The 15,000-nt window shown below is 43.2% G+C and overlaps 1 protein-coding gene across 1 annotated transcript in view; it reads left to right on the plus strand.

Moving 5' to 3' along the window:
- The window catches only part of ASTN2 (astrotactin 2), a gene marked incomplete at its 5' end in the record, with an annotated part of 296,834 nt that overhangs the window by 164,864 nt on the left and 116,970 nt on the right, over nt 1-15,000 (plus strand). Inside the window, 3 exons of the mRNA XM_081339487.1 lie at nt 1,051-1,135; nt 2,996-3,070; nt 4,141-4,278. Coding sequence (XP_081195613.1) covers nt 1,051-1,135; nt 2,996-3,070; nt 4,141-4,278 — 298 coding nt within the window. The remainder of the gene's footprint in view (nt 1-1,050; nt 1,136-2,995; nt 3,071-4,140; nt 4,279-15,000) is intronic.

Below are 15,000 nucleotides of genomic sequence, written 5' to 3' on the forward strand. Positions count from 1 at the left end.
GCATTGTGTAGCTGCTTTGGGTGTGTGTTAGGCAGGCCGGGGCTGAGTTTCCTGGAAGTTTGCTACAAATAGGTGCATTCGTTTCTTCGGCTGAACGACGAGAAGCATCGATTATTTTTTCTTTCTTTCTGTGCACGTTGTGTAATTGATAGAGTTTGCCCCCGCGCCTCTCCGTCTACGCGCTGCAGAAATGAAATGTGTTCCTTTCTTTTTTCCATGTTTTTTATGAGCTGTATTGATTTCCCATCTTTTCCTGATTTGGGTTTGGTTTTTGTCACTGGCCTTTATTTATAGCCAGTTGTTGTTTTTTTCCAGCTTTCAGCTCCAGACCTTTTGAAAGGAATATTCGTAGCTCGGGGTTGAACGGTAGGGTCCTTGGTGCTCTCTGAGCTTGGTGGTTTCCTTGCAGATGTTTCATGACCCAGCTAGGTAGCATCATCAGTGCTAGAAGGGAGTGGGGTTTGTGGAGAGGAGGATGAGGAGGATTGTGGGGTCCTTGGTGCTCTCTGAGCTTGATGGTTTTCTTGCAGATGTTTCATGACCCAACTAGGTAACATTGTCAGTGCTAGAAGGGAGTGGGGTTTGTAGAGAGGAGGAGGAGGAGGAGGAGGAGGAGGAGGAGGAGGAGGAGGAGGAAAGGGACTGTGGGGTCCTTGGTGCTCTCTGAGCTTGGTGGTTTTCTTGCAGACGTTTCATGACCCAACTAGGTAACATCATCAGTGCTAGAAGGGAGTGGGGTTTGCGGAGAGGAGGAGGAGGAAGATTGTGGGGTCCTTGGTGCTTTCTGAGCTTCATGATTTTCTTGCACATTTTGTGACCCAACTAGGTAACATCATCAGTGCTAGAAGGGAGTGGGGTTTGCAGAGAGGAGGAGGAGGAGCCAAAATCGCAAGACTACATCCGATTTACTTTGGCCATGTCACATGTGTGAATTAGCAAGAGAAACTTTGGACCCAGTTGTGGTGGTTATGTCAAGGATTACCTGCACAACTCTTGTCCAAAAAAATGCGAGCAGGAGTTGAAACTTTCAGGTGTGTGCTCTCTTTCCAGGTGAATGCAGCTGCCATGAAGGATATGCTCCTGACCCTGTACATCGACATCTTTGTGTCCGTAACACCTGGGAACACAGTGAAGGGTGAGCCTGCTAAGGGTCTTCTGGGGCGGGGCCAAAAGGTGGGAATCTCCAGGGAAAAGAGGATGGAAGGGATGGAAGGAAGACTTAAGAGTCCCAACTTCAAGCATAGCATTCGAGAGGCATCTTTGTGCAAGGGGACCAGACTTTTCGGTATTACTGACCAGAAAATATAGCAATCCAGCAAGAATGTCCTGATTAATCAGGTGCACAACCCTGCTCCCCAAATTCTGCCTTCAGAATCAGACTAGTGCTGGAAGGGACCTTAGAGGTCTTCTAGTCCAGCCCCCTGCTCAAGCGGGAAGACCCTCTAGCATTCCAGATAGATGGCTGTCCAGTCTCTTCTTTAAAAAAAACCCCAGTGATGAAGCAACCCGTAACTTCTGGTGGCAAGCAGTTCCACTGGTGGATTGTCCTGACTGTCGGGAAGTTCCTCCTTAATTCCAGGTTGCTTCTCTCCTTGATTAGCTTCCATCCATTGTTTCTTGTCCTGTCTTCTGGTGCTTTGGAGAATAGGTTGACTCTCTCTTCTTTGGGGCAGCCCCTGAGATATTGGAACATTTCTATCATGTCATCTCTAGTCCTTCTTTTCTCTAGACTGGCCATCCCCAAATCCTGCAACCGTTCTTCATAAGTTTTAGTCTCCAGGCTTTTAATCATCTTGGTTGCTCTTCTTTGCAATTTTTCCAAAGTCTCAGCATCTTTTCTGTAACGTGGTGACCCAAACTGGGTGCAATATTCCAGGTGTGGCCTTACTAAGGCTTTATAAAGCGATACAAATAAAGACTTGGTAAGGCCACACCTGGAGTACTGCGTATCCAATGTCTATCCAAGTGGGTTTGCTTGTTTACAAACATTTCTTATCGAAAAAACACCAACCGTTTAAAAAAAAAAACACACAACCCAGCAGGAAACATTTAATCAACAGGCATCTTAGGCTAAAATACGCTGCTAACCAAATGTATCAAGCAAAACAGGGACCGTTAAACAGTGACAAACTTCAACCCCAGGCCTGGAAACGGAGCCAAGGGTTGACTATTCCTCCCAGAAATCAGAAATTCAAAAACTGGTGGTTAACCAAGATTGCACGCATCAGGACATTTCAAATGGATGAGGTCTTTAATTAACCATGTTTTGATGTTGTGTAGCCTTGCCTTTGGGGGTTGTTCAAGGGTGCAAGTAATACCACATTGTTTGCCTGGGTTTAGCTCCCTTGAAATCCCCTTTCCAGAAGGAGATTTAAGTATAAATAATGCATTAAATCTGTATTTATGAAAGATTGGCTTCGGGAGCAAAGGAATTACACAAGGGCTGTAGCTCAATGCTCAAAGCTAGTACACAAAGTTGCAAGCTAGGAATCTTGGCTTCAAGGCTGCCCTTTCCCCAGCTAGTCAGCAAAGGATCTATTTGAATGCCACCGACAATTGTTCTGATTTACATGGACCGAGGCTCTGCTTAATGTCAATTCTGAAGTCTCAGGAAACCATTAAAAGTTAAACAGCAGCAAGCCACTTTAGCAGGGGAGGGGGGGGTGAGGAGAGCCTTGAAATTGTATTTCAATACCATCTTAATCTATCAATCCATCAACAAGAGCTATAAGGCTTGAGCAGGACAATAAATATAATTAAATATAGATAAGCTGCCAATGCATTAGAATGCCATAAATAAATAGCATAATTATGGAGAAGGAATAAAAGAAAGGATAATAAGCTATTTTGGCCCGAAGATGAGAAAATGATGTGACACTGAGTAATGTTGTTATTAAGAAGGAAATGGATTTGCTTCTCGCTGCTTCTGTTTTTAAATTCCACCCCTCCCGTGTCTAATGAATGACTGCTTCTACCTTTGGTTTGCTTCCACCAGCCCCTGGCCATACACCACTCTGGAAAGAGGCTATGATTTGGTGACCGGTGAACAAGCTCCTGAGAAAATTCTTAGGTGAGTCATGCAATCGGTTAGGTTCAGATTTTGCTGTCTGTCTATCCTTTCTTGGTTTGGGTGAGCAGTTCGAGGCCAGAGGTTATTGTGGGGTCCTTAGTGATCTGTGACCATGGTTGTTTTCTTGCAGACATTTCATGACCTGACTAGGTAGCATCATCAGGGAGGGGGTGGGGTTAATGGAGATGAGGAGGAGAATAGAGTAGAGTAGAAATAGAAATAGAAAGGATAGAATTTATTTATTTATTTATTTAGTAGAGTAGAGTAGAGTAGAGTAGAGTAGAGTAGAGTAGAGTAGAGTAGAGTAGAGTAGAGTAGAGTAGAGTAGAATAGGAATAGGAATAGGAATAGGAATAGAGTAGAATAGAAATAGAAATAGAAATAGAAATAGAAATAGAAATAGAAATAGAAATGATAGAATAGAGCAGAGTAGAGTAGAGTAGAGTAGAGTAGAAATATAAATAGGATAGAATAGAACAGAATAGAATAGAATAGAATAGAATAGAATAGAATAGAATAGAATAGAATAGAATAGAATAGAATAGAATAGAATAGAATAGAATAGAGTATAGAGTAGAGTAGAGTAGAGTAGAGTAGAGTAGAGTAGAGTAGAGTAGAAATAGAAATAGAAAGAATAGAATAGAGTAGAATAGAATAGAATAGAATAGAATAGAATAGAATAGAATAGAATAGAATAGAATAGAATAGAATAGAATAGAATAGAATAGAATAGAATAGAATAGAATAGAATAGAATAGAATGGGACCTTGGAGGTCTTGTAGTCTAGCCCCCTGCTCAAGCAGGAGAACATTCTACCATCTCAGACAGTCTCTTCTCAAAAATCTCCAGTGATGGAGCGCCCACGATTTCTGGAGGCAAGCTGTTCCACCAGTTGATTGTCCTCACTGTTAGGAAGTTTCTCCTTAATTCCAGGTTGCTTCTCTCTTTGGTCAGTTTCCTATGACTTCACATTTTGAGATTCTGTGCTGAGTCTTGGAACCAGAAAGTCCAACATTCTCAAACTGGCATTGTTCTTGGTCTTCTGCTCTCATGTGTCTTCTTTTTTGAAGGTCTACCTACAGCCTGGGCCAAGGTCTTTGGCTTCCTGTGAGCAAAAGTTTTGTGGTTCCACCGGTGGAGCTTTCAATCAATCCGTTGGCCAGCTGCAAGACGGATGTCCTTGTGACTGAGGACCCAGCAGATGTAAGGTAAGAAGGTCCTTCCTCAACTCTTGGGGTTGAAAAGGTCTCAGCTCTGTGGTAGCTGAGATACTCAATACTGAAGGAGGTGCCGCTTCAACTGTAAGTTTCTCTGGCTACTTGAAAAACAAGCCAGATTTGTTTGCTAAGCTCTTTTTGGGTTCTTTCATATTCGTGCTAATGTTCACTCAGCTGGAAGACTCTCTAGCTGCTCTGGAAATGTGTGGAATGTTCCGGTATCTCAGGCAATAATTTAGATCTTCTACTTTAGACTGAGTTCAGCTTTGTCCATTCCATAAAGCACATAACTGGGAGCATTAATAGAGGGATTTGAAGACTAGTGTAATGTTTAGTTCAGCTGCTTTTTCTTCTTTTTTCATATATGTGTCTATCTCTCCATCTCCATCTCCATCCATCCATCCATCCATCCATCCATCTATCTATCTATCTATCTATCTATCTATCTATCTATCTATCTATCTATCTATCTATCTATCTATCTATCTATTATCTATCTATATTCTATCTGTATATTCTATCTATCATCTATCTTCTATCTATCTTCTATCTGTATATTCTATCTATCTATATTCTATCTATCTATCTATCTATCTATCTATCTATCTATCTATCTATCTATCTATCTATCTATCTATCTCTGTCTCTGTCTATCTATCTCTATGTATCTATGTATCTATCTATGTATCTATCTATCTATCTATCTATCTATCTATCTATCTATCTATCTATCTATCTATCTTCTATCTATCTACTATCTATCTATATTCTATCTGTATATTCTATCTATCATCTATCTTCTATCTATATTCTATCTGTATATTCTATCTATCTATATTCTATCTATCTATCTATCTATCTATCTATCTATCTATCTTCTATATCTATCTCTATCTCTATCTCTATCTCTATATCTATCTATCTATCTATCTATCTATCTATCTATCTATCTATCTATCTATCTATCTATCTATCTTCTTCAGGGGTCTTCAAACTTGGCCCTTTTATGACTTGTGGACTTCAACTCCCAGAATTCCTCAGCCAGACATGCTGGCTGAGGAATTCTGGGAGTTGAAGTCCACAAGTCATAAAAGGGCCAAGTTTGAAGACCTCTGTTCTATCTGTATATTCTATCTATCATCTATCTTCTATCTATATTCTATCTGTATATTCTATCTATCTATCTATATTCTATCTATCTATCTATCTATCTATCTATCTATCTATCTATCTATCTATCTATCTATCTATCTATCTACATGCACACACACATTTATAAAAGGGGAGGAGAATTTATTGTGTTTTTCTTTTCTCTCACCACTCAGCCAGGATGGATCCTACATGTTAAATATTAAAGTTAATGGACCACTTTTTCCTTCTTTTTTTGTACACTATTATTAAAAAAAATTAACTGGGGGCATGCATCCCTAACAGAAAAATAGACAAGGTAAATCAAAGAGATAACTGACAAATCGTCATTCATGAAGACATAGGTTTTTTTTTCTAAAAATGTTCTCTAACTCATGGAAAAACATCATCTTCTCAAGAACATCCCGCTTTTGGAAGGGATGAGCTGGAGATCCAGATACAGCCAGTCGAGAACGTTCAACCGAGCCTCACTGTGACACGCAGCAAGTGCTGAATTATTCAGAATTTAATAAATGTAGGAATAAATATTTGATGTGAAATTATGAATGCTTCTACAAATATCTCCGGAATGAAAGATTGATCTAATGCTAGCATTAGAACTTGAGCTGCTTGTCCTGGCACAGCATTTATTTTCTCCTCTTCTTCTTCTTCCTCTTCTTTTTTCATCTTCCTCATCGTAAAAACAATCACAATCGCAACTGCCTTTTTTTATAGTTGTTGTGTAGGCCTCAGTCTGGACCTCAGCATTTATCTCCCTTCTTCAAAACTGTGCTTTACCATATCTAGATGCAATAATTCTGTTTCTCAAGCCAACAATTGCTTTATGTATTTAAATAAGCATCCCATAATTGACAGCTATTATTGGGTGGGGAGCTTGATTGTGTCTTCTAGCAAACTATACCCGGTACAGGTATAATATTTTAATTCCTTTTGGTTCCCTCTAGTGTCCAACCTTCAAAGTTTCATCCTACTGTGTGTTTCTTTTGAGTATTGCAAGAATTTCCCACAGAAAGGATTCTCACAATTAATTTCAACATCTTATTTCCAATCCATCTGGACCCTGAGTGCAATTGTAACTTTTTAAAAGTCCCTTAAGTTCATATTTAAAACTTCTTTCACGAAGGAGCGAAGGAAACTCACTCAGCGCTGTCCAAAACATGTCAATACAAACGATTCATAATAGCTGAGAAATAGTTAACAGGCGACCTCTGGGAAAGGAAGTATGCGGGGTCCTTGAGGCTCTCTGAGCTTGGTTGTTTTCTTGCAGACATTTCATGACCCAACTAAATCACGTCATCAGTGCTAGAAGGGAGTGGGCTTTGTGGAGGAGGAGGAGGAGGAGGAGGAGGAGGAGGAGGAGGAGGGGTAGGAAGAGGAGGAGGAGGAAGAGGAGGAGGAGTGTAGGGTCCTTGGTGCTCTCTGAGCTTAGTGGCTTTCTCTAAATTACATCATCAGTGTTAAAAGGGAGTGGAGTTTGCTGGGAGGAGGAGGAGGAGGAGGAGGAAGAGGAGGGGGACTGTGGGGTCCTTGGCGCTCTCTGAGCTGGATGGTTTTCTTGCAGACATTTCGTTACCAAACTAGGTGACATCATCAGTGCTAGAAGGGAGTTGGGTTTGCAGACAGCCACTTGTCTGAAATGATATAGGGACTCCTGCTTGAGCAGGGGGCTGGACTAGAAGACCTCCAAGGTCCCTTCCAGCGCTATTCTGATTCTGATTCTGGAGGCTCAAATAGCTCTTCCAGCTTGACCATCAACACTGGAGAATCTTTTGACCACATTCTTGATTGTTTAACAATTCTTTTTGTGTCTGTGTGGGGGGGTTTATCCTGTTCTATGAACTAGATCATTTTCTTTCTGAGTCAGGACACCTCAACTCTCAGGGCATCATTTTTTTTGTTCATGTGTAATCTACTAATGGCCACCTTCTATTTTCTTTCTTTTAAAAAAAATGTATATATATATATAGGGACGCGGTGGCTGAGTGGGTTAGGACGCTGAGCTTGTCGATCAGAAGGTCGGCAGTTTGGCGGGTCGAATCCCGAGTGCCGCGTAGCAGAGTGAGCGCCTGTTACTCGTCCCAGCTTCTGCCAACCTAGCAGTTCGAAAGCACGTAAAAATGCAAGTAGAAAAATAGGGACCACTCCGGTGGGAAGGTAACAGCGCTCCGTGCGCCTTTGGCGTCTAGTCATGCCGGCCACATGACCACGGAGACGTCCTCGGACAAGCGCTGGCTCTTCGGCTTTGAAACGGAGATGAGCACCGGCCCCTAGAGTCGGAAACGACTAGCACGCATGTGCGGGGGAACCTTTACCTTTACCTTTATATATATATATATAGAGAGAGAGAGAGCTTGACTGGAACCCTTTTTTTGTGTGTGTCCCACCCCACCCCACCCCGACCTCTGATTAGCCTGACACCTTTGCCCAGGCGGGGTCATTCTTTCCTTAGAGTTTAATGGAGGAAGATTGCTAAGCCTCTTCTATTGTAGGCATTTTTATAACTCTCAGAAGAACAGGTCACGCCATGGCCTTCCTGTTTTAATGAAGATATTTGGAGCAGAGCTTTGATCTTCACTCAAGGGCAGCTGAGATGAATAACAATCTGCTTTCAGTACCACTTTAGGGAAGAATTCCTCCCGACGCCCTTTGTTAAACAGGGAAGAATTTGCCAAGTGGTTTCTTTTTATTTTGATTTTTTTTTATAACGCAGGCTTTTGTTCAGGCCTGTTCTTGGATGCTAAGAGGACCAGTTCAGGTGAACTATTTAGAAGCAATTCAGTGTGGCAGTGAAGATGACTCAAGGAGAGGAGGCTGAAAGAAGCATGGAAACAGTTCACGGAGAAACTGAACAGTGGTTGTTGTTTCTCTCTCTCTCTCTCTCTCTCTCTCTCTCTCTCTCTCTCTCTCTCTCTCTCTCTCTCTCTCTCTCTCTCTCTCTCTCCTTCCGTCATTTTTTTCTGCTTGGTTGTGTGAACCCTGGTTTTCATTCCTAGCCTTTTATCCAGATCCGGTGAGGGAATCTGCATGGAGCCCACAGAGAGGCTAGCTCTAATTCGATAAATGAGAACTGGGTTTCTTCCGGCTCATCTGGAGAACGCAATTTTGGAGAAAGTTGGTGTAGGCGTTCCAAGCAAATATTGTGAGATGCTCAGTGGGATTCGGGCATCGATTGAATTTTGCTCCTCAAAATTCAGTTCCTCTTTTTTTTTTCCAGAGACACAGCAGTTGGATAATAGCCTCGCTTTGCATCCGTTGGTAATAGAACTGTGTCGAGTTTTGCTTATCTTCTGCTGGCTGGCAGATGGTAGCCTCCAAGTACTTCAGCCATAAAAGAAAATAAATCACTGGATAGGCATATTTGGATAGACAGTGAAGTGACAGTATCCCAAGACTTTAACTTTTTATATGCTAAATGCAGCTGCAATATCTGGAGGGTGTACAGCAGAGATGGGCAATGTCGGAAGGACGAGGAGTTCTCTCTTAAGACCTGACGGCAACGTACTCAGAGTTTTCTTCGCTCTTGGATCCTGCTGCCTATTGTGGCTTCCCTTTTCTGGCCTGCTTTCCTGGGATCTTCTGGAAGTCTCCCTTCCCAATGCTAACCAAACATAACTCGGTTTAGCTTTTTGAGACAGAGTGGGACCACCCACTGTAGTCAACTCGCCGTGGCCAGCTCGTCAAGGCCAACTTGCCATGAGACAACTCACTGTGGGATCATTCCACGTGGGATAACTCAACACCCCAAAAACGTTACCCACCGCTGTCTCTTCGACGTGATTTCCATTTTTGTAGAAATGGATGAAAATGAGAACAATGTCGGAAGCATGGGTGACATTTATCGCGTTGAGCTTGTTGCGAGGTGAGTTGTCCCGTGACAACTTGGCACCAGCAAGTTGTTCTGTGGCGACTTGTCTGTGTAGAGATGGCCACGGCGAGCTAGCCGTGGTGAGTTATCCTAGACCCTTTTGAGGTCAGTCAAGTTTGATTCAGTGCTTCTCCCTGCTCATGCAATGGTAAAGTCTCTCTGGACTCGGTTATAATGTGTGTTCTGTACCAGCCTGCTACCAGCCCTGCAGATAAGGCAGGGACAACCCCTTTTACAAGAAGGCAAGAAGCTGGAACTAAGCCTGCCAAATTTATTAACATAAAAACATAAACAGAGCAAAGAGAGCAAACACGAACCATGAAACAGGAGCTATTCAAGCTGTTGCCTTCAGCAAACCAGCCCTCCCACGCATTCCCCTTTTATACAGTTCAGGGCGTGGCTTCTCTCTGCCTCCTTCCGAGGTGCCCCATTGCCTTCCTCTGTTTACTCCTGATTGACTGCCTCCTGCGTCGGGCGTCCTTGAACAGGGCCAGCTGTGGGTCATCTTCATCCACGCTGTCAGGCTCACACAGCTGGGTCTGCGTCGTGACCACGTGGGAGGGGCCTGGCTGAGGGCTCTCATCAGCAAGCTCTCCAACCTGCTCAGCAACCTCTCCAACACCCCGCTCCTCCTCCTCTGAGTCATCCGACCCAAATGCCGAACCCACAGGCTGACCCTGAATCACAACAATGTGGCCTTAGATGCTTAATGTTTGTGGAGATTCTCAAGTCATCCAGATGCTTTTTCAGGAGGCAACTGGACTTTCTCATTTTTCCTTTGAAGGCGTTTCGCTTCTCATCCAAGAAGCTTCTTCAGCTCTGACTGGATGGTGGGGGAAGGGAAGGATTTATACTCCTTGCAGAGCGCTGGTCATTTGCATTCTTTTAGAGAGTCGTTGAGGCCACTTGGAGGTTTTTTTTCTCTGTCCTCAGGGTCACCTGAGTAATGCCAATGGGTCTGGAGTCTTCTTGGAACCGCTGAAAGGGCTGCGTTGTAGAAATGAAATAGATGATGTCTTATCGCTCCCCCTTTGTTAAGAGAGGGCTGTTCAGTTTTGAAATAGATGGCCTCTTTGACCCCTCTTTCAAACCAGTGGTCCTCTCCAGTCCAAAATGTGGACTTTGCTGTCTTGGAAAGAGTAGGCTTTGTCTTTTGAAATGCAGATGGACTGCATTTTGGACAGAAATGTCTTCAAAGAAAAACAAGAAAGTCCAACTACCTCGTGAAAGCATCTTTGGGACTTTAGCTGCTTAATTGTTCCTCTGATATGTGCTGATCTATGAATGTAATCAAGATTTGATTTGATCTGATCTGATCTGATCTGACCTGACCTGACTTGATTTGATTTGATTTGATTTGACTTGATCTGCATTCTCTCTGGCTTTCTTCTCTTCCATTCAACCCCATTATAAGAGAAGAAGGAAACTCGTGGTTTTTTTTCCCCCCAGATTGGGAAATAGCAGATGCAGGGAAGACGGCACGCTTGATAGCAAGTTAGCTAAAAAAAAAAAAAAGGAAATTATATTTTTCCATAATTTGCAGCCTCTTTGGCTTCTCTTCTCTTCTTATTCCCAGAGACGAGCCCTAGCAGTGAGTAAAGAAATAGACACAATGGCAGCAGAAAGTTATTTCTTTGCTGTCAACTCATTTGAGCCTGCTTGAAAGAAAATGTGACAAGGAAGAAGAAGAAGAAGGAAAAAAAAATAATTGAATATTTCTAGTGTGACTTGAGCTTTGAAGGAGCTCTTTTATCTCTGCCATAGCCTCAGCCTGGATTGTACAAGACAGCAGATCTGTTACTGCTTTGCAGACAAAGGAATTAAGGGCAACTGAAAGGTTTCCCGTGGCGCCAGGCGCTTGGGAAATCTAGAATGTGAAGAAAATACATCCATTATCTGTGCTCCCCTGACACGCTTAGCTGGTTCTCCGTCAAAATTTGTGGTTGTGTTTGCCCAGCATCTCAAGTTTGCTTACCTGTTACCCGTCGTCGCTTCGTTGTGTCATAGCACGTATGTTCCATCAGGTGTATTGATGGCCCAGTGCATTGACAAATGAGATGTTGCGGGAACCGATTTAAACATTTGTCTCAGTGTAGCCATTGAGAAGATGGATTAGAAGCCCGGATGAAGCCATCACATTTCTGCCTTACCCCACCACCCCCTCCCGCCCCTTTCGATGGGATTAAAGCCTGATTTAAATCCATGCCAAGGTCTGTGCAAATGAGGATTTGCTGACCTGGAAGGTGGGGGGGGGGGTGGTGTTTCTCTCTCTAATTGCTTTGGGCTCTCCCCACGGCGCAAGAGACGAAGGGTGTAGTGAATTAATGTGAAGGAGATCGCCTCCGCAGGAATTAGGGGTAATTCTTAGAAATTAATGGCAAATCTCTTCGTGGAGATATTGATCCTTTAAGCATATTGTTTGTTCAAGCAGCAAGGGCTGCCTGTGGATTTTGAGGAGTGTCACCCTGTCTTCCCTTAGAGGGATTAAAGTGCCGGATCAGTGGAGTCCACAGAGGATTCAAAATTCAAGATAGTGGAGGGAATAACAGAGACAGTGGCCGCAACCGTCTAATTATAGAAACCTAGAACACTGACAAGGGACGCGGTGGCTCAGTGGGTTAGGACGCTGAGCTTGTCGATCAGAAGGTCGGCAGTTTGGCGGGTTGAATCCCGAGTGCCGCGTAACAGAGCGAGCGCCTGTTACTCGTCCCAGCTTCTGCCAACCTAGCAGTTCGAAAGCACGTAAAAATGCAAGTAGAAAAATAGGGACCACTACGGTGGGAAGGTAACAGCGTTCCATGCACCTTTGGCATCTAGTCATGCCGGCCACATGACCACGGAGACGTCCTCCGACAAGCGCGGGCTCTTTGGCTTTGAAACGGAGATGAGCACCGGCCCCTAGAGTCGGAAACGACGAGCACGCATGTGCGGGGGAACCTTTACCTTTACCTTTAGAACACTGACAGCAGGAAAAGACCTATTGGTCCATAAAGTCTGCCCTTTTAGATCTGGATCAGATCAGCCATCCAAATACATGGACATCTTAGGCCAAGAATGCTCACGCATATTTCCCCATCTTGAAGTGGTCTGGGGTCATTGACAATTCTGTTTAAACTCATGCCTGCATCTCTCTCTCTCTCTCTTTTTTTTTTTTGAAAAATCCACCTTGTTCCTGAATCCAACATTTAATATCTCACCTGATGGCCAAACAGATGTTGTGAGAAAATGAGCAGTTCACGGTTTCTAGTAGGTTTCCTGGGCATCCCTCGGTAAACATGTCGATATAAAAAAAAAAAAAGGCTCCATTTATATTCTGGGAATCAACATAGAGATTGACTGCCCCATTAGTAGGCATTGTGAGAAACCCTGACAATAATTAACAACTCCACCGTCTTATTTGCTAGTCTATCACGGAAGAATTCAATCAAAAAATAAAATAAAATGTAATTTCCCCGACACTGCCATTTAGCACGGAGAGAATATTCCTTCAAAGTTTTAAAAAGACTAATTAAGAAGGAAGAAATACAGGGAGAAAAATTATTAACAGTATAGTTTTAATAGGAAATTATTGAAGCGGATTAATAATGCAATAACCATTTTTCTAACAGCTGTCTGTTAGTTTGCAGGCCAGGGGTAATTAAATTAGCCACAAAAAGTTATTCAAATTAGGTAACTGGGAGACCTTTTAAGATTTGTGGGCCGGAATGTGACGAAGAACACCGTATGCAATATTTTACGGGCAAAAGGATGAAAAATATATTGGAAGAAGGTGATGGTGAACTATGTCCATATGATTGCCAAGAAAACTACATGGATTAGACCATGCCAGAAACAATAAAGAAGAATCTTTGTAGCTCAGCATTGAAATGAGGGGTCCTTGGTGCTCTCTGAGCTTGGTGGTTTTCTTGCAGATGTTTCATCACCCAAACTAGGTAATATCATCAGTGCTAGAAGGGAATAGGGTCTGTGGAAAGGGAGAAGTGGAGGAAGAGGAGGAGGAGGAGGAGGAGGAGGAGGAGGAAGAGGAGGACTATGTGGTCCTTGGTGCTCTCTGAGCTTGGTGGTTTTCTTGCAGATGTTTCATGACCCAACTAGATAACATCATCAGTGCAAGAAAGGGAGTGGGGTTTGTGGAGAGGAGGAGGAGGAGGAGGGCTGTGGGATCCTTGGTATTCTCTGAACTTGGTTATTTTCTTGCAGACATTTCATTACCCAACTAGGTAACATTATCAGCGTTGACGATGTTACCTAAACATCTGCAAGAAAACAAGCAGGCTCAGAGAACACCATGGACCACTCACAAACAGGAGTGGGGCTGAACTGGCCCGAGACTTTATTTGGATTTGGCGTCTAGTCATGCCGGCCACATGAGCACGGAGACGTCCTCGGACAAGCGCTGGCTCTTTGGCTTTGAAACGGAGATGAGCACCGGCCCCTAGAGTCAGAAACGACGAGCACGCACGTGCAGGGGAACCTTTACCTTTACCTCCATGTGGTTCTGGGCTAATTAGGTGGAGAATGTCTCCTGTTGCTCTTACTGAATCATCCAGGGAATTGTTTCAAGATCTACGGGAACCCATTTTGTATTTTTTTTCTTTCCCCCCCCCCAAAAAAAAATAAAATAAAAAATGGTTTCCCTTGCTACTGAGGAAGAACCTCTTTGATAGGTTGAAGCAGGAAAGATTTGCAGGGAATAGCCCTCTTAAGCTGCCGTGAAATCTTTAGCTGCTCTTGGGGACAATTAAGATCCCAAACTTGTTAGTGTCTCCTTGTCGGTGAAGGCCATTCCCACCTGGGCAATTATGGTGTTCTTGCTACACTGAAACACTGTTTTAATAGGCCTCCCTCTCTGTGATTGGGAAACTTAGCTTTAGGCTATTAATTAAGAAAAAGTGGAGGAGCGGAGTCTGGCTCCTCATTTAAAGAGGGAGGCTGCTGGGTTGAGTAGGGCCAACTCTACGTGTTGGGGGAAAAATGTTTTTAAGCCTGAGGCTGTTAAACTATATGGGCTGTGGGAGCCCAGGCCCCGTTCTCATGAAGGTTGCCATGTTCTCTCATACCTGTTGCTTCATCAATCGGCAAGGCAGCTCTCGATTTATATGAAGGCCATTAAGCTCAAATTGTCTCACCCATCATTAGAAGGAACTGTCATCAGCTGGTTGATTGACAGCCAGGGTCTTTGATTCTGTTTGAAACGATTTGGACGCAGTTCATGGAGTTGACAATTGCTCGTCTGGGCAAAGATGGCCTTTCCCCAGATTAATCGAAAAATGTAAATCAGATTGAACGGGATGCTTCTGGGAAAAACAAAATCTTTCAAAATTGAATCAGACACTTAAATTGGGGTAGGGGGGATTCTTCTCCCACTTAAGAGAGTTGAATACTCTTTGTTATTCCTTATATTTATAACTCATGCCTTTATTATAGTAACTGTAACAGTTAATTACATTAATAATGATTATTTTGCTTCTGTCAAGGTTCCGACTGATGAACCCAACCGAGCAAACATCTTCCAGATGTTCCGATCTCTTAATGTAAAACTTTATTGAGTACATCACTTCGGCACTAATGAAAGCAAAACCAGCTCTGGAAAGAACCGTATAGTAAAAGCATTGAATTCTCCCTCTTCCCTCTGGGTCAGCTCACGTTGCCCAATCAAGTGGGAAAATATTGTTATGAGAGAGCATCTCTAGGTCTGG

Source organism: Vipera berus (assembly GCF_964194415.1).
Source record: "Vipera berus genome assembly, chromosome: 15".
NCBI classification, from domain to species: domain Eukaryota; kingdom Metazoa; phylum Chordata; class Lepidosauria; order Squamata; family Viperidae; genus Vipera; species Vipera berus.